Source organism: Budorcas taxicolor, chromosome 13 (assembly GCF_023091745.1).
Source record: "Budorcas taxicolor isolate Tak-1 chromosome 13, Takin1.1, whole genome shotgun sequence".
In the NCBI taxonomy this organism is placed as follows: Eukaryota; Metazoa; Chordata; class Mammalia; order Artiodactyla; family Bovidae; genus Budorcas; species Budorcas taxicolor.
In genome coordinates, this window is record NC_068922.1 from 74,792,893 (window position 1) to 74,810,913 (window position 18,021).

Sequence of the window (18,021 nt, forward strand, 5' to 3'; positions counted from 1 at the left end):
CACTGGTCTAAGTCCTGGAGCTACTTGCTGTGCCCCCTCTTGGCCCCCCTGGCCAGTGTCCTATCCCAGTGTCGCCTGAAGTGCCAGTCTCTGGGAATGTCCCCATATCCCCCCCTCCTCCATTCAGAGCAGGAGCACCTTTTCTCTTTCCTTAGAAATATAGAGAAAGTGGGGAGAGAGCTCAGCCTGGGAGACAGACACGCCTGGCTTCTAAGAATGACAAAAAGAATAACAGTATCAAAGGCTAACATTTATTGAACACCTACTATGTGCTAGGCACTGTCCTAACCACTTGACACATACGAAACCTTTTTATCCTCAGGACTCTCGAGGTAGGTTCTGCTAATTTGCCTCGTTTGACAAAGGAGGAAACTGAGGCCCAGAGAAGGGAGGTAACCTGCCCAAGGCCAGGTAGCCAGCAAGGGCCGTGACTCCACGGCACACTGGCCAGGTGTCCTTGGACAGGTCCCAGCCCCTGCTCTTGGGGGTCTTTCCCCATCTGTTACCTTCAGGGCTCCACCTCGCAGTTTCCATGACGACTAAGACGTTCTCTGCACAGTCCCAGTACACAGTAGGCGCTTAGTAAATGAACAGCCCTTCTTTCCTCTTAACTCTGATGAGGGGATACCTGGGGAAGGGAGGGCACTTAGGCAGCATTCTCCCTCCGGCTTCTCCCCGAAGCCAGGAGGGAGCCACGCCCCACCCAACCCCTCTCTCTATGTAACCCCCAGAGCCAAGCGGTGCCCGTTCTCGGGGCAGTTTTCGTGATGTTGATCCTAATTCCCGCACTTCTGGGCGAAAGCTGCCCACCCCCTCGGGGAGGGATGCCGTCGGAGGGTCCGCTCGCGTGGCCCCACTCCTGGCCGCCCTGGGAGGGTGGGAGGTTTGGGAAAGGGGGTGAAGCAGGGGACGGACGTGCTTTGTCCTGGGGGTGCAGTCGTGCCCCGGGCGGCAGGGAGGGCGGGCTAGGAGGCCGGGGCCTCGTCGTCCGGGCGGTGGCCGGCGTAGAGGGCGGCCAGGGGCCGGAAGCGGGGCCCCCAGCCGCTGAGATAGGCGAAGTCCTGCTCGGAGCCCGACGAGCCGCCGCTGTGCAGCGAGCTGAGCGAGGCGGCCGGCGAGTCCGCGCCCTCGAAGGCGTAGGTCTGGAAGGCGTCGTAGGGCGGCACCGACGGGTCCCCGTCCGCCAGCGCCACTTTGCGGCTGATGAAGTCCCTGAACACCGAGAAGTCCGGCTCCGGGCTCGGCGGCCCCTGCGGCAGCGAGTGGCGCTCCGAGGGCAGGCGCGCCTGCGGGGGGCTCCCCGCGCTCCCTGCGGAACCCTCGCCCCCGCCGCCGCCGCCGCCGCCGTCACCGCCGCCGCCGCCCTTGAGCTCGCCGAAGTCGTAGAGGCTCCGCAGCGCCGACATGTCGTAGGCCTCGGTGTCCTGCTCGCCGCCGCCCTCGTCGTTGTACTTGATGACGTTGTCCCGCATGTCCTCGTCCTCGTCCGAGCTCAGGTGGCTCTTGTGGTGGCGCCTGAGGGTGAGGATCAGCAGCACCAGCACTGCCCGGGAGAGAGAAGCAGGTGCCGGTGAGAGCCCAGCCCCACCCAGGGCGATCCCCGGAACCACCCTTCTCCTGATGCCCAGCAGAGCTGGTTCAGCCTAAAAGCTCATGCAGGTTTCCTAAATTTCTGTGCAAAAATACCTTTCTCACAGTTTGGACAGAGCTGGCTATATGGAGAGGTAGTGAGCTGCCCATCTTGGGAGGTGTGCAAATCAAGGCTACACCACCACGGGGGGTGGGGACAGAGAGCTGGTGTTAAGAGATTTCATGTGTGTAATAGGGCTGCACCCAACCTCTGAGGTCTTCATCCTCAACTCTATGAAGATACATCCCCATGAGGTCTCTGGGGGCTGGTGGGTGGAAAGAGGGTAGCTAAGGTTTGGGGGAATGAAATGTCCTTGGCCCTGACCTCTCTCTCACCCTTGTCCTTCTCTGTCCACTCCAGAGGCCCTGATCACGCTGTTAGCCCTTTGGGTCTCAGATCCAGGTATGTCCTGCAGGAGCCCTCATCTGAGAGCTCCAGGCCCGGGTTCAACACCATTACCTCCAAGCTTCCCTGGTGAGGGTTCCTCTCTATCGCCCTGCCTGGGTCCCTGGATCAGCAGCACCGGCACCTCCTGGGAACTTGTTAGAAATGCACTTTCTTAGGTTGTGCCCTAGATCTACTGGGTCTGTTTCAATAAGGCTTCGAAGTCATGCCCAGGCAGCTCAGGTCTGAAAGCCACGGCTCCTTCATAGCACAGACCCTACCATATGTTGGTCTCGTCTCACCTCAAATCCACACTCTGAACTGCCCTGGAGGACCCGGGGCATGTTCCCCTGGCGGGGTGCCTGGCACGCAGTAAGCATGAGGACTATGCTTGTTGAATGAATGACTGAATGAAGAACTAGATGGAGACCTGGGTGTTGCAAGGTGGAGAGAATGAATGAATCGTCCCTTCTTGGCTTTCTTCAACTGTCAGAAAGGACTCCGCGTGCCCTTCCTCCTCTCGCCTCACTGATAACTTGTCTTCAACTTTCTAAGCAAGCTTCTCTTCTCCTCTACTCTCTGACTTCTTTTATTTAGAAAACATTTTTCTTTGGTGGGGGGCTATGCCGTATGTGGGATCCTAGTTCCCTGACCAGTGATTGAACTTGCACCCCCTGCCTTGGAAGCAGAGTCCCAACCACTGGACCACCAGGGGCAGGAAGTCCCCTCTCTGACTTCTTAACATCAGATGTCCCAGGACTCAGTCCTTGGTCCTTTATCCACATCCTCCTTCTTGGCGCTTTCCTTGCCTTGTGGCTTTAAATTCCAATTAGAGGCTGACAGCTCCCATACTTCAGCCTCCAGCCTGGACTTCTCCCTTGAAACTTAGATTGTCCATCCAGATTCCACCCCAACAAGTCCCAGGGGGTGACCAGAAGAATCACAAACTTAACCTGTTGAAATTTAAAATAATAATATTTCCTCCTTCCCACCCTCTGTCTCTCCCCCTTAGCAACGGCAACCCCAACTTCCCAGTGACTCGAGGCTTTTTGCCTCTTTCATTTACTGATGAATCCCAGTGCCTAGAATAATTGAGCACATGGGGGTGGGGCTCATGGATGGATAAATTGGGAACTGATGAGCAAACAGAGAATTAGATGGATGGTTGGGTAAATGAATGGACAGAGATGCACTGGGTATCATGTCAGGCACTGGATTTTTCTTGCTGCTCCAACCAGCTCGGGCTAGGCCAGGGTCCAGAACCAGCTGCGAGGGCCATGGGGCAGGCTGCTGGCTCACGACCTAACAAGGTGGCCCATGACAGGGAAGGAGGGGGGAACCCGGGGACAGGTCGGGAGGGAGGAAGGCGTCAGGAGAGAAGTGGGAAAGATGGATGGACGGCTTCCGGAGCCGGAGGCTGGAGCTGCGGAGGGCGATGCCCGTGAGAGCAGATGGTGGGGAGTGCAGGCGGCGGGCGACAGATGTGCCAGGCCTGATCAGCGATTCCGCCCGTCACCTTTACAGCACTGATGTGCACTTTCTTCGTTTGTGGGCAATTAGGCAGAAATTTGTTTGCACTGCCTCGGAAAATGAAACCGCTGTAAAGTGCACCCTCTGGAAAAAGGTTTCTGAGCCATGGGCTAAGGAGGGGAGAGAGAGGGGTGGTGGGGAGCCTCCTAGCTAGGAGGGGCCTGCCCAGGGCCTCTGCAGGTCCCGGGGGTGGGTGGCGAGGCATAGGAGGCAGCTGAATCTCCCAGGGAACCAAGCAGACCTGGGATGTGCCATCTGGCCCTTCCTTGAGCGCCTCCAGCTTTGGCTGTTCTGTGAAGTCCAGAGGTCAGGGCTGAGGTGAGGCCCTTCTTCGACAGCGGGAGGCAGCACTGTGGCCACTGGGTCCAGCTGAGCTCCTGAAACTGGACCTCTTCCTTGGGGACACTTTGGGGGTTCAAGCGGCTGCTGGTGCAACTGATACCAGAGTAGATTTTGCCCCCTCTGAATACCTTAAGATTTTACCCCAGCTGCCCCAAGATTTTGCCCCCAGTTAAAATTCCTAGCAGTGAAAAAAAGTGGAATTATTAGTTGCTCAGTCGTGTCTGACTCTTTGTGATCCTGTGGACAGCAGCCTGCCAGGTTCCTCTGTCCATGGGATTCTCCAGGCAAGAATACTGGAGTGAGTAGCCATTTCCTTCTCCAGGGGAGTTTCCTGAGCTAGGGATCCAACCTGGTCTCCTTCACTGCAGGCGGATTCTTTACCTTCTGAGCCATCAGGGAAACCCAGATTTCCCAGCAGGGGGGGTACTTAAAGGAACAGAAAACATAGGCTGAAAAGACCTGATTTCAAGGAAGACCGAGTTAGAAGACTAGCTGGGTCCCCTTCGGCAAGCCACTTAACCTCTCCAAGCCTCAGTTTTGTCATCTGAAAAATGGGGTTGATACTCTGGCTGCATGGTTGTAAGGTTCACAAGAGCCCTTTTTACTAAAAGTCCTACATAGAGAATAAAATAGGACGATAGACATGAGAGAACTTTAAAACACAGGCTTGGCTTTTAAAAATTAGGGGAGACTTCGGGCCATGTAGAGCCAGCTGAACTTAGTCTCCACTGGGTGCTGACCCCTTCTGAAGCTGGCAAAGCGGCTGCTGGGTACTTAGGAGATTTCTTATGAGAGCTGCAGCTTAGAGCTTGGAGCTCAGGCAGTTGGTTCAAGATGGAAGAGTAGAAAGACACGCCCCCATCTCCTGCGAGAGCACCAAAATCGCAGCTAGCTATTGAACAACCATCGACTGGAGGATGCTGAAACCCACTGAAAAAATCCAAAGACAAAGGAGAAGCTGCAGTGAGATGGCAGGAGGGGCCCAATCATGATAAAATCAAATCCCAAACCTGCCAGATGGACACCCTGCAAACTAGAGAACCAAAGAAGTTCTCCGCCTCTTGTGAAGGCTCTGAGTACCACGTCAGGCTTCCCAGCCTGGGGATCTTGGGAAGAACTTGGAGCTCCATCAAGCCAGCCCTTCCTTGTGCGCACAGGAAAGTCAGACCCCCATGGGGGCCACTGGGGAAGGAAATCCAGGGCCCGAGGACGGGTCCCAATCAGGTGGACTCACCGACCAGGATGAGGACACAGACCAGGAGGGCGATGAGCGCGCCGGGGCTGAGGGAGGCGGCCATGACGAAGGCCGTGGTGTTGCAGGACTGGATGGCGCCCGAGCTGTCGCAGCCGCAGATGCGGATGGTCAGTGTCCCCGTGCTGCTCAGTGTGGGCGGCCCGCTGTCCACCACCAGGATGGGCAGGAAGAACACGTCCTGCTCCTGCCGGTTGAAGCCCATGTGCTGCGTGTGCACCGCGGCTGTGTTGTCTGCTCCGGAGAAAGCGAGGGGCGAGTGACTTGGGGTCAGCCGTGCCTGTCCCAGCCCCTCCTGAGTCCACTTTGGGATCTGCCTCACTCTGCCCCCAGCTACCGCCTCCCAGCAGACCTGATCTCCCCCCCATTCTGCCCCCCCAGATGCCTGAAGGTCCTGTCCCCAGCCCTCGAGCCTTCACTTCTGTCCTTAGCTGTTCTAAGTTTCTCTTCCCAGCTGTCTCAAAGTTTTGCTTTCAGCTATTTCAAGATTCTGTCCCCAGCTGGGCCAAGGTCCTGTCCCCAGTTATTCCAAAATTCTGTCCCCAGCTGGGCCAAGGTCCTGTCCCTGGCTATGTCAGCTTTTTTTTTTTGCCATGTGTCTCAACAGCCTTTTGTTGTTGTTGTTGTTCCAGATTCTACCCCAGCTGTCAAATGCATCCTGACCCTGGGGTCCTGTGGTCTTGGGGTTGTGGCTTTCTGAGCTCTGACAACTTCTGGGTCATCAGAGAAGACTGGAAACTCCAACTGGCACCTGCCTTTGGCTGAGGGAGCTTGCTGTCAGGGGTCTCTTTAAGAGCTGAGCCTGGAGAGCTTGGGACATAGCCTTCGGGCCTGTAAAGGATGCCCCAGGGCACCGAGGTCTCCTCACCCGTCTCTTTCCTTCGGATGCAGGCGGCCAGAGGAGACGGTGAACACATGAGTCATACTCATCACACTGCTGCAGGCTGGCGCCTGGAGTGCCCTCCAGGACTCAGGGGTGGGTGGAGAATGTGTAGACGTGCCCACTTCCCCTGGCCTCCTGACTCCTCCACCCCTCCCCTGTGTGGGCCAGGCTATCACGGACTGCCCCCACCCCGGGCCCCCATCATTTTGGTGAAAGTACTCAGAGCCCACCCTTGACAGCCAGCCCCACAATGGGGGCCTCACTTCCTGCGAGGGGCTCAGGCTTCCTTCCTGAGTCCTTCTATCTGTTCACAGGCTTCAGGTAGGTCTCTCTGACCTCAGATTTTGGCAGCCCGGGCCCCTTACCCAGCTTTGTGTCCCCAGTTAACTCAGCCCCTTCCCTGGCCCCCATTTGGTGTTCCTGTCCTGGCCTTTCCCATCACGGACATAAAGCAGGAACCAAGAGCCCTCGGGAGGGCCGACTTGTGGTCTTGGGCACATCTGTGAAACAGCCTGGAGGTCCGACTGAAACAAGACTGGTCATGGGTTGAAGCTCATGTGACGGCCACACAGGAGTTCGTTGTGTGATCATTTCCACTTTTATACATATTGGAAAGTTTTCATTAAAATGTTGATAACTAAGGCTGAGTCGGTCATGTACTAGTTAGGGAAACTCATTTAGCTTCTCGGGACCTCGGTTTCCTCATCTGAAATGGAGGAAAACAGCATCTCGCAGGTGTGAGGATGAAATGGTGTAGTTCACCCATGCCCCGCAGAATAGCTCCCGCAAAGCAGAAACTCTCCATGGAGGCTGGTTGTAAATTGTTTCTTGCCCCAACCCCCACACGCCGTACCCCAAGCCCGCTCTCTGTTGAGGCTGCCCTGACTTTATTCACCGAGTTCCCGCTAGCTGGAACGCCCTCTCCACCTTCTTGCTTGGGCAAATTCCTCATCCGTCATGCTCCAGCTAAATGTCACCTCCTTTCTGTGGCCTCCTTTCTCCGCTTCTCTGGGAAGGAAGGATTTATGGTTTCCCCCACCCTGCTCTGACTATGCAGGTGCCACGCACACTTCTGTTATAGCACTTGTCATGCTGCGTTAAGGTAGCGTGTGCCTGTCTCTTCCCTGGCAGTGAGCCAGCCTGAAAGAATGATGCCTGAATGAGCCACATCTTTTAGGGGTAGCTGGTGGTTCTGGGTCAGCTCCTCAAGCTCTGGCTTGAACTCCAGCCTCCTGTCAAAGGGCAGTCAAGCCAGCTGTGACAACATCTGCCTTCCCCTGAGGATGAAAGGCTGAAGAGCAAGATGAGGGGTGAAAGGATGGGACTCCTTTGCACTGACTGTGTATTCTTTAACGCATCAAGGACTGGGTGGAAATGCTTAATCCTCACAAACATCAAGAGTTGTAACATTATTCCCATTTTAAATACGTGCAAGTTGAGGTTCAGAGAGAAGGGATTTGTCTGAATTTATTCTGTTAATTGGTGGCATAGCTATCTTTTCCATCCACCCATCTTATCATCAATCCATCCATCCAACTATCTGTCTTCCATTCATCTGTCCACCCATCCTCCATCCATCCATCCATCTATCCTTCAACCATCCATTCATCTATCCTTCCATCCATGCATCCAATAAATCTTTATTGAGTACCTACTGTGTGCTTGGCACCATGCTAGTCATAGGAGGGAAATAATGAAGACCTAAATCAACCATAGTCTTGGATCTGGTCTTAACGTGATAATGTGGAGAGACAAATGTTAATCAAATAAACCCACAGTTTAGTCTACAACTGCAAACCATGAGGAGTGCTAAGAAGGAAAAGTATAGGAAGAGCATTTACCAGAAGATCTGACCCAGTCTGGGAGGTCAGGGAGAACTCTTTGGGTGAAGACATTACATTATTGCTGAACCCTGAACAATGAGTTCTAGGAGAGGGAATAGCCCATACAAAAGTCCTGTGGTTGGCAGAGGCATAGGAACTCGAGGAGCTGAGAGCAATCTTTTGTGGCTGGAGGGATTGGGTGATGATTAGAGCAAGTCAAGAAGAGGCTGGAGAAGGAGGCAGAGGCTCATTATAGAAAATCTTAGAGGCCATGGTAAGGAATTGCGTTATTTTCTTAAAGGCAATAGGAAGCCACTGATTGGTGGGCAAAGAAGCAACCTAGTGACATATCATCCCTCCTTTCAACAACAAATAAGAATTAAACACCCTCTTTAGGTCAGGATAAGCCTTTCCTGGTGGCTCAGTGGTAAAGAATCTGCCTGCCAATGCAGGAGATGCTGGTTTGACCCTTGGGTCGGGGAGATCCCCTGGAGAAGGAAATGGCAACCCACTCCAGTATTCTTGCCTAGGAAACCCCAATGGACAGAGGAGCCTGGTGGACTACAGTCCACGGGGTTGCAAGAGCTGGACACGACTTAGCAACTAAACAACAACAAGAGGTCAGGATTAGTCTAGCCCCTGAGGAAAGGGCAGTGAACGAGACAGACATAGGCCCTGCCATCTCAGAGCCCACCTTCTAAGCAAGGGTGCTTAGAATCTAGAACACAACTGTGGGTGCAGAAGACCAGTTAGAAAGCTGTTGTATGTTTTAGATGTGAAATAATAGTGGTTGTGGAGGCCCTGAGAAGTAGACAGATTTGAAAAATGACTGGCTGGCTGTGGCTCAGCCTCAAATCCCCAAGTAAGAACAGAGGAGGAGAAAGGGGATATTTGTTTCTCAGGGCTGCTGTCTTTGACCACGGGAGCCATATGTTTCTGGAGCTCTGGTCCCTGCTACCGTTTCATTCCATAGGAGGAAATCCCTGAGCCTCGTGCCCATCCCTCTTCACTCCTCTCCTGGCAGCAGCTGGCTTCATCTGGGGAAGCCGTTGGCCACCCCAGACCCCGACCCCACCCTTCTAGGCGGGATCTGCGCCCAGCACTGCATCCATCCATCTGGCCTGACATACATCAGTGTCAATCCCTGGCTGCAAAAGCAATATTTATAAATCACGTTTCCAAACTGGCTACAAATTTGTACAAAGAAACAGATGGGTTGGGGTAGCCGTTTGTCAACTGGGATATTTATACGGTGAGGAGGAGGGGGCTTGGCACACTGTGGGGAGGAGCTGGGGGGCCGGAAGGAGGAGCCCTCGCCTGCCTATGCTGACCTCAGCATGCTGCTTGGACCAGGGGGTCACACGGGATGGGACCCCTGGTGGCCAACCCAGCCTCCGACCCCCGGATCACAGAGGGGTAGTTGGGGCATAACCTCAAGCCCCTTGGGTTGGAAAGATCTGTGAACCTGGCGAGGTCAAGGGGTCAAGCCAGGGCTCCTTGTGTCTCCTATGCCCAGCTCAGGATTCCACAGCAATGATGAGCAGGCAGGGCAGTACTGGTGGTGAAAGTGTTAAAATATCGAACTACTTCTGAAAGGTTTAAATAGCCATGACTCTGAGTCCCCCGATTCCTGCCCTGTTGCCTCGGCCTCTCCCTCAAGCACAACCCCAACTTTTCTTTTTTTAAAAAACTATTTATTTATCTTGGCTGTGCCTGCTCAGGCTTCTCACTGCAGCGGCTTGTCTTATTGCGGAGCACAAGCGCCAGGGCTTCAGCAGTCGCCGCTCACGGGCGCAGCAGCTGCGGTTCCTGGGCTCCAGAACGCAGGCTGGATAGCTGTGATGCCTGGACCCACTTGCTCCACGGCATGTGGGATCCTTCTGGACCACAGATCAAACCCCTGTCTCCTACCTTGGCAGGCAGATTCTTTACTGCTGAGCCACCAACACACCCCCACTTTAATACAATCAAGTCATTGATGGGTTAAAGCCTGGCTCCACAGAGGCCCCAGGGTCCTACTCCAGGTTTATGATCAGTGTCCTGACTGGTTATCTGAGCTACACTGGTTGTTAAATCCATTTAGGACTCCTGGAAATACACATGGGTCTGGCTTCAGAGGTCACTTGAGGCACTGAGGGAGGGATGTCAAAGTCTTGGGTTGGGTCGGGGGGAGTGAACCCAGACCCGTTCCAGGTTCAAAAGGAACTCACATCATCTGACCTCAGTGCCTCTCTGACTACACGTCCTCCAGTCCTGTCACTCACTCACCCCAACTATGAAGGTCTTGAACACTGCAAGCCTGTTCCTGCCTCAGGGCCTTTGCACTTGCTGTCTCTGGGGCTTGGATCATTCTTTGTGCAGTTATCTGCCTGGCTCACCTCTGACTTCCTTTAGATCCCTCCTCACTACCGACTCCTTCCCAGAGGCCTTCCTAAGCCACCTTATTAAAGTAGCTTTTACGCTTGTGCTGTGCTATGCTCAGTGGCTTCAGTCGTGTCTGACTCTTGAAGACCCCATGAACTATAGCCCGCCAGGCTCCTCTGTCCATGGGGATTCTCCAGGCAAGAATACAGGAGTGGGTTGCCATTTCCTCCTCCAGGGGGTCTTCCAGACCCAGAGATCGAACCTGGGTCTCCTGCACTGGCAGGCAGGTTCTTTACCACTAGCGCTACCTGGGAAGCCCAGCTTCTACTCTTATATTTCCTCCTGTTTTGTCTAACATGTGTATGTGAATACCTACTATGTGCCAGGCACCGAGGGTCCAGCACTGAATAGAAGTCCAGACTCTTGTGAAGATTGCATTATTTCTCCTTGCTGGCCACTTACCACCCTCATCATATTATTTATTTGTTTAATTTCTATTTTCCCTCCTTATAATGTAAACTCCATGAAGGCAGGGATTTTGTCTCATGTGCTGCTGCATTTTTAGGACCTAGAACAGTGCCTGGCATATAGACATATTTTCAGTAAATATTCAAGAAATAGTTGCTGAATGAAGGAGATGCCATGTTCTAGGTACTGACAATACACTTCGGTAGGTCACATTTCACTGGGGCCACCTAGCTGCCTGGCAGGCATTTTCAGTCCCATTTTACAGATGGTGAAACTGAGGCAGACCTCAGGGTTGCACAGGAAGTCATGAACTGAGATTGAACTGAGACTCAGGTCCCTCACTCCCAGGGTGTTGATCCCACTCCCCCAGTCTACCCCTTAAAGATTCAGACTTCAACTTCTTGATGAAGGTGAACCTGCAGGGGTGGGTTTCACAAATGGGATCAGCTCAGGCTGGGTGGGGCAGTTTGCTCGCAAGGTAGGGAGAAGGAAGCACATTGGAACTGAGATACATGTGGGTTTGAATCCCAGCCTCATATTGACTCCCTATATGACCCTGAGTGAGTCCCTTGTCCTCTTAAAGTCTCAGTTTCATCACCTGCAAAATGAGGGGACGGGTAAGAAAAGCTGCCTCCCAAGTGGCCATGAGGATGCAAAGAGAAACGTGAGTGGGCTAAAGCACTTTTTTGCCGGCTGTGCTGTCTTCACTGCGGCACGTTGGCTTTCTCTCGCTGCAGCGCGAAGGCTTTTCTAGTTGTGGCCCACGGGCTCAGTAGTTGCAGAGCGTGGGCTTAGTTGCCCCTCAGCATGTGGGGTTTTGGATATCCGACAGGGGCAGAACCTGCGCCCCCTTAATCGGAAGGTGGATTGTCAACCACTGGCCAAACAGGGAAGTCCCAAGGGATAAAGCAGTTTTAAAACAAAAGGGTGGGAGTTGTGTGTGGGTGTGTGTCAGTTGCTCAGTTGTGTCCGACTCTTTGTGACCCCACGGACTGTAGCTCGCCAGGCTTCTCTGTCCGTTGGATTCTCCAGGCAGGAATACTGGAGTGGGGTGCCATTCCTTTCTCCAGGGGATCTTCCTGACCCAAGATCGAACCCAGGTCTCCTGTATTACAGGCAGATTCTTTACCGTCTGAGCCACCTGGGATCCCTGGCTTATTCCAACCTTCACTTAGATCAGGGGCTCCTTTCACCCTGGAGCTGCTCCCGCTCTTCAGGTATCCCCTCTCTGTCTCTTTCTATCTACCCCTGTTACCCTGGAGCTGGCCCCTCCACTCCACCAACCCAGCTCTTGCTTGTTCTTCAGTCTGGCCAGCAGGCTTGGTAAGGGCTCCAGGGTGGCGCAGACGTTGTGTGTGATCTCGGACCCATCACTGGCCCTCTAGGGGCCTCCATAACATGGGAAGGGGACGGGGAGGCTAGGCTCCTCCCTCCACGGGTCCTAGGATTTGGTGGTCCTTCAGAGGTCACTCACCTTGGATGTCGAGCAAGGAGAAATGGGGGTTGCTGGGAGCTTCCGGCACCAGGCGGAAATAGAAGCGATGCCCACTCTGGGGCTCGTCTCTGTCCACCACGCTGATGGTCTGGATGAGCTGAAGGGTGAGGAGGGGGCAGGGGACTGAGGTGAGGCCGAGCCCACGCCGGGCCTGAACAGAGGTTGCCCCAGCAACCAACTTGGTAGCCACCCCCAGCCCCCAGCCCCTCAGTGGTACCTGGCCTGGCTTGGCATCCTCACACACGGCTGCCTCGTAGGGTGTGGCCAGCTCTGGGGGATTGTCGTTCACATCCAGGATGCGGATCCTTAGGGATGCCCGGGATAGCTGGGCGTGATTGTCTGTAACAAGAGCACAGCAGCAGGGTGGGAGGCTTCAAATGTGAAATCTAGGCAGCCCCCATCTCCTGCTAGAACATTAGGCAGTGGGGTCGCATTGAGAGATCTGTGTGTTGATCAAGCTAGACATCGGGCTAAATGGGTCAGCATCAGCATATCCGTGTCGTCATCATCATCGCCACCATTCGATTATCACTGTAACCATCACCATTATGTTGCTATAATCAGCAGTCCCGCCCCGTCACCAACGCCATCACCCTCTCCACCATCACTACTACTGCCGTCACCATCACCAGCAGCACTGCCACCTCCACCAGCATAACTATCAGTGCCACCATGCCATCCTCCCTGCTCTCACCATCACCCATGCCACCCCAGCTCCTCTGTTACCATCTCCATCAGCATGAGAATGATCACCAGCGTCGAATCCATGAGTACCGCCTCCCTCATCTCCACCATCACAAACACTCATCACTCACCACCCTTTCCAACCCCAGCACCCCCCGACACCACAGTCGCCGATATCACCACCACCATCCTCTCCAGGCATTCACTTATCCACCATCTCTGTTACACCATGACCCCGCCTTCATCACCCACATCACTACCACAGCACCCCCACCCTCACTCCCATCTCCAACCACACTACAGTCAACACTGCCACTCCACCCCTCCACCTCAGCATGCACAGAATGCTCCTGGGGCATCCACACCCATCACATCAGGTCTCCTTGCAGAAATCCGGTAGTTTGGTACAATTTCTATCCCCATATTGCAGAAGAGAAATGAAAACATTGGAGAGTTTAAAGAATCGGGCAGCTGGCAACTCACGTCCCAAACCTTTGCTCTATTAAGACTCGATCCTGAGAGGGCAAGACAAGTCCACTGGAGGTGAGTCTTCACCTCCCAAACCATGCAGTCCCCACCCCTCCATCTGTGATGTCTTTGAGGTCAAGGCTTCCATTGTGTTAGTTCCTGGGTCCCCAGCATTGCGGCATGTGGCACAGACTAGGTTCTAACAGATCCGCAGAGTGAATGAGTGAAACTTGGAAACACTCAGAAAGAGGCTTGCATTTCAGGCATGGCTCTGTCCCTGACACGGTGTTTGATCTTGGGTAAGACTTTTCCCTCTCTGACATCAGTTTCCACACCTGGAAAACAGAGCACAGTGATTAAGAGCAAGGACTCAGGAACCAAGCGGTTCCAATCTCAGTGGTGCCACTTAGTAGCTGTGTGATCCACGCCAGGTCACTTGACCTCTCTGTGCCTTGATTTTCTTACCTACAACAAAATGGATCTGTTAGGAATGGGTTGGCTAGGCGGACGGATTGAGTCAATATCTGCAAAGCACTTAAAACTGTATATATAACACACAGCAAGTATTACATAAGGACTTGTTAAATAAACAGGCATCCTTGAAGGATCCTCTCAGCAGTGACATTCAGTGACTCAGGGCTCTGGGATACCCCATCCCCTCCTGTCCTTTCTGAGAAGCACCCTGAACATTGGCCCTTTACACCCTCAGACCTCTGAGTGCTCATGGGTGCCGTGTCCTTGGCTATCTTAGCCATGAGTTCATTACTGACATGTTCCAGCCAACACTGCAATCAAGGACAGGCAGCCAGGAACCCCATGAGTTTTATTGGGGGAAGAGGGGGTGGTCGACTGCTCCTTTCTGTGAACTCAAGGGCCCCAGCGGATGCCGAATGCAGCTGCTCCTGTGTCGATAAACACAGAAATGGAGATTGGGAGGCAGGTGTGGCCACCAGGTCAGGGAAAGGAAGGGCTGGGGGTGGGGGGCATCCTTAATTAACTCAAACCCCGACTCCTCTCTGGAGCTCCCCTTAGCCAAGGCGCCTTATCTTCTCAGCTCACCCAGATCTGCTGCTTCGGCGATTAGGGGGGTTTTTCCGGGGGCGAGAGATAGGAGTCGTGACTGGGAATGCCGGGTGAGCTGTTATTTTTAAGAGCGCTTAGCCGGAGAACAGCCAGCAGGTGGGTGCTTTGGGGGGAGAGGAGGAGAGGAGGAGGGGAGGGTGAGGTCCATCACCAGGAACAGGCACCTCTCTCCCCACTGAGGCAGAGAGAAGGTAGGGAGTGAGAGGGCACCGGGAGGTGGGGTGGTTCAGGGCTGGAGGCAGAGGTAGGGTCCTGTGGGGCCATGCAGAAGGGGTCCTCAGAGTCGGATAAGATCCTCAGTGGGCAGACTGGAGGCTTGGGTCCACTGCTGGTGAGACACCCATTATTGTATCATTCCTCTGGGTTCTCCTGGGCCTCTCCTATCTCTTCTGTAATTCTATCTCAATTATCTCGATTTACTGAGATGTCCAGTACTCTTGCCTGGAAAATCTCATGGAAGGAGGAGCGTGGTAGGCTACAGTCCATGGGGTCGCAAAGAGTCGGACACGACTGAGTGACTTCACTTTTAACTGACATACAACACTGTATAAGTTTAAGGTGTAAAATGCAGCCAAGAGGTGTGTTTCTGTGTCACCAAAGTTGCCACCTACACAGCTTATCTCAGAGACCCCCTGAACTGGTGGCTGGCCTGGGACCCCAGAGCTCGTGGGCCAACCCTAAGGCAGCATCCTCATGCTCTTGGCATCATGACAGTCTCCAGCCTGGCTCATTAGAATCACTTAAAGGGACTTTCTTGGTGGTGCAGTGGTTAAGAGTCTACCTTGAAATGCGGGGGACGTGGGTTCAATCCCTGGGCAGGGAACTAAGATCCGACATGCCATAGAGAAACTAAGCCTACCGGCCTTAGAGAGGCCGTGCATCCCGCCCTAGAGAGGCTGTGCACCATACTGTAGAGTCCACGAGCCACAGTGAAAGACCGCACGATGCAACGGACTTCCCGTGAGCGCAGCTTAGACCTGATGCAGCCAAATAAATACAAATTTTTTTTTAAAAAAAATCCTGCTTTAAAATGAACTGATGCCCCAAGACTTGGTCATTAATGGTTTGTTTTTTTTAATAGCTCCAGGTGAGTCTATATAATATGTATCCATAGCAAGCTTTGCAAACTCCGGGGGTGACTGGCAGGTGCTGGGGGAGGTCCAACTGGACATCTTGCCTCTGATTGGCTTCCTCCAAACCCCTATGGGTCACAACATCATTTGTAATTGATAATAATGCATAATTTTACCACCTTAAATGTTTCTGGTATAAAACAAGACATCCATCAATTAATAATTTCCTCTTCATGCAGAAAGTTCCCATTTATAACAAACTTTCTTATCTTTCATTGGATCTTCAAAACAACTCATAAAGGAGGTCTTAATTAAACCCGTTGAAAGATTTATTTTTTGGCCATGCCGTGCAACTTGCAGGATCTTAGTTCTCTGACCAGGGATTGAACTCAGGTCCGGGCAGTAAAAGTGCCGAGTCCTAACCAGTGAACCGCCAGAGAATGCCCTAAACCTATTTTGTAGATGGAGAAACTGAGGCCCAGAAAGGGGTAAGACTTTGTCCAAAGCCCCAGGAAAGTCAGTGGCAGAACTGGCGTTGGGTCCTAGGTCTCCGGACACTCAGTCCAGTGCTTAGTCCAGGTGCAATGCCCGTGGGTCCTTCTGCTGCCTGAATATTTGTCCATCCAGATGCAGCTATTGCTCGGACCGAGGCCCAGGCTGACCTCGCCCTACACCCAGTGGTAGGCGCCCTCTCCCAGGGCTGGATGCCCCAGGGGTCCCACTCACCCTCCCCTGGCATCTCAGTTCAGCTGACTGACATGCAAATTAGTTTAATTATTTCTTCTTCTAAAATAAATTATATTTTGCAGTAGCTGCAATATGTTGTGTCAGGCAAAATTACATTCAATATTTTTAAACTAATTGATGCAGCCTTGAGGAAGGCTGATTGACAGCCCAGAGCTGAGCAGGCCTGCAGTCTTAACCAATTCCTAAATTAAAATTAAACGTGCTTCGGCCGGGTGCTTCCTCTCTGAGCTGGCTCACCATTAATCCAGGGAGGTGGCAGGTGGAGCCCTGGGGGGCCGAGGGGCTGAGAAACGTGGGCCGTTCTGTGGGTGCCTTGGGAAGAGAGCAGGCTTGGGCGGGAGAGCCAGTGTGTGGTGTTGGCAGTCCCCTTAGATTCTCTGGGTGTCAGAGTCCCTTTTGTATAACAGATGGGGGACCGGACTGGGCAATTTGAAACTGAGACTTCTGTTTTTTGCTGACTGCTACAGTTTGAGCGCCTCCTTTGTACCAAGGGCACAATACTGAACAAGACCAACACTGCCTCTTGGTCTATGGCAGGGACAGACAGCATTTCAGACTGTGATAAGAGTTGAGAGAAAAAAAGTCCAGGACTGTGAGAGGAGGAGGCAGGAGCTCCTACCCTGGTGGGGCACAGGGATGTTTACCCTGAAGTAGGGGACGGTGGCGCCAGTGGTAAAGAACCTGCCTGCCAATGCAAGAGATGTAAGAGACACGGGTTCGATCCCTGGGTTGGGAAGATCCCCGGAAGGAGGGCATGGCAACCCACTACAGTATTCTTGCCTGCAGAATCCCATGGACAGAGGAGCCTGGTGAGCTAAAGTCCATAGTGTTGCAAACAGTCAGATATGACTGAAGTTACTTAGCACTTAGCAGGGGACCTTTAAGCTGAGATCCAACTAGGAAGTGATCGGGTGAAGGGGATGGGAAGAAAGAGTTCTCCAGACAGTAGGAACAGCGTGTGCAAAGGTCCTGGGGTGGGAGGGGAGTCTGTAGATAGTAAAACTCTGGATTCCTTCTAAGGAAGACCCCATCCCCTGGCCGTTCCTAATATAGTGTTTGGGCCAAACTGAACTTAGAGGCTGGAGGCCAGCAGGAAAGACAGAGGGTGTAGGGCCTGTCCTGGTGACCCTGTTAGGGAACTCCTAGGAATGTGTGCCTCCCAGAAGGCCACCAGCAAACACATATAGAGAACCTGCCACGGGCCAGGGTTTGTTCTGCCTCATTTCATCCTGTGGGAGATACGGATTTGAATTACTGCCATTTTTTGATGAGGAAACTGGCTCAGAGAGGTAAAGAACTTGCCCAAAGTTTCACAGGGGACAATCAATGGAACCTGAGCCTGGTTCAAAACAGGGACTTTCTACCCTTCAAATGATATGGCCTTTCTGACCACCTTTAGCTGCCCGAGGCCAGCCTGCCTTGAGGCCCCAAATGTCTCTGCCTCCTCCAGGAAGCTTTCCTTGACTGTCCTCAGTCCTGGGCAATCAGACTATACGTCCAAGACCTACATACCCATAAGGCCTGTGTGATCTTGCTCCCTGGCCTTGTCCCTTGCCCCACTCTCCTTTTTCCTCTGATCCAAGTTTCCTCTTTACCCTCCTTCAGGTATTTGCCCAGATGTCTTCTCAGCAAGACTTCCCCTGATGACTTTATTTCACTTTGCTCCTTGCAATTCCACCAGATACCCCATTTACTGCTCTCTCTCTGTCGTGTCTATCCAACATCCCTGTATTTTTGTTGCTGTTGTTTTTCAGTTGCTAAGTTTTGTTTGACTCTTTGCGACCCCATGCACTGT

The 18,021-nt window shown here is 53.2% G+C and overlaps 1 protein-coding gene across 1 annotated transcript in view; it reads right to left on the reverse strand.

Annotated features, from left to right (window-relative positions):
• Positions 1 to 965: 965 nt before the first annotated feature.
• CDH22 (cadherin 22) overlaps positions 966 to 18,021 on the reverse strand; it is an 83,055-nt gene continuing 65,999 nt past the window's right edge. Inside the window, exons 8-11 of the mRNA XM_052651116.1 lie at positions 12,389 to 12,510; positions 12,151 to 12,268; positions 5,121 to 5,372; positions 966 to 1,543 (exon numbers count right to left, since the gene is read on the reverse strand). Coding sequence (XP_052507076.1) covers positions 966 to 1,543; positions 5,121 to 5,372; positions 12,151 to 12,268; positions 12,389 to 12,510 — 1,070 coding nt within the window. The remainder of the gene's footprint in view (positions 1,544 to 5,120; positions 5,373 to 12,150; positions 12,269 to 12,388; positions 12,511 to 18,021) is intronic.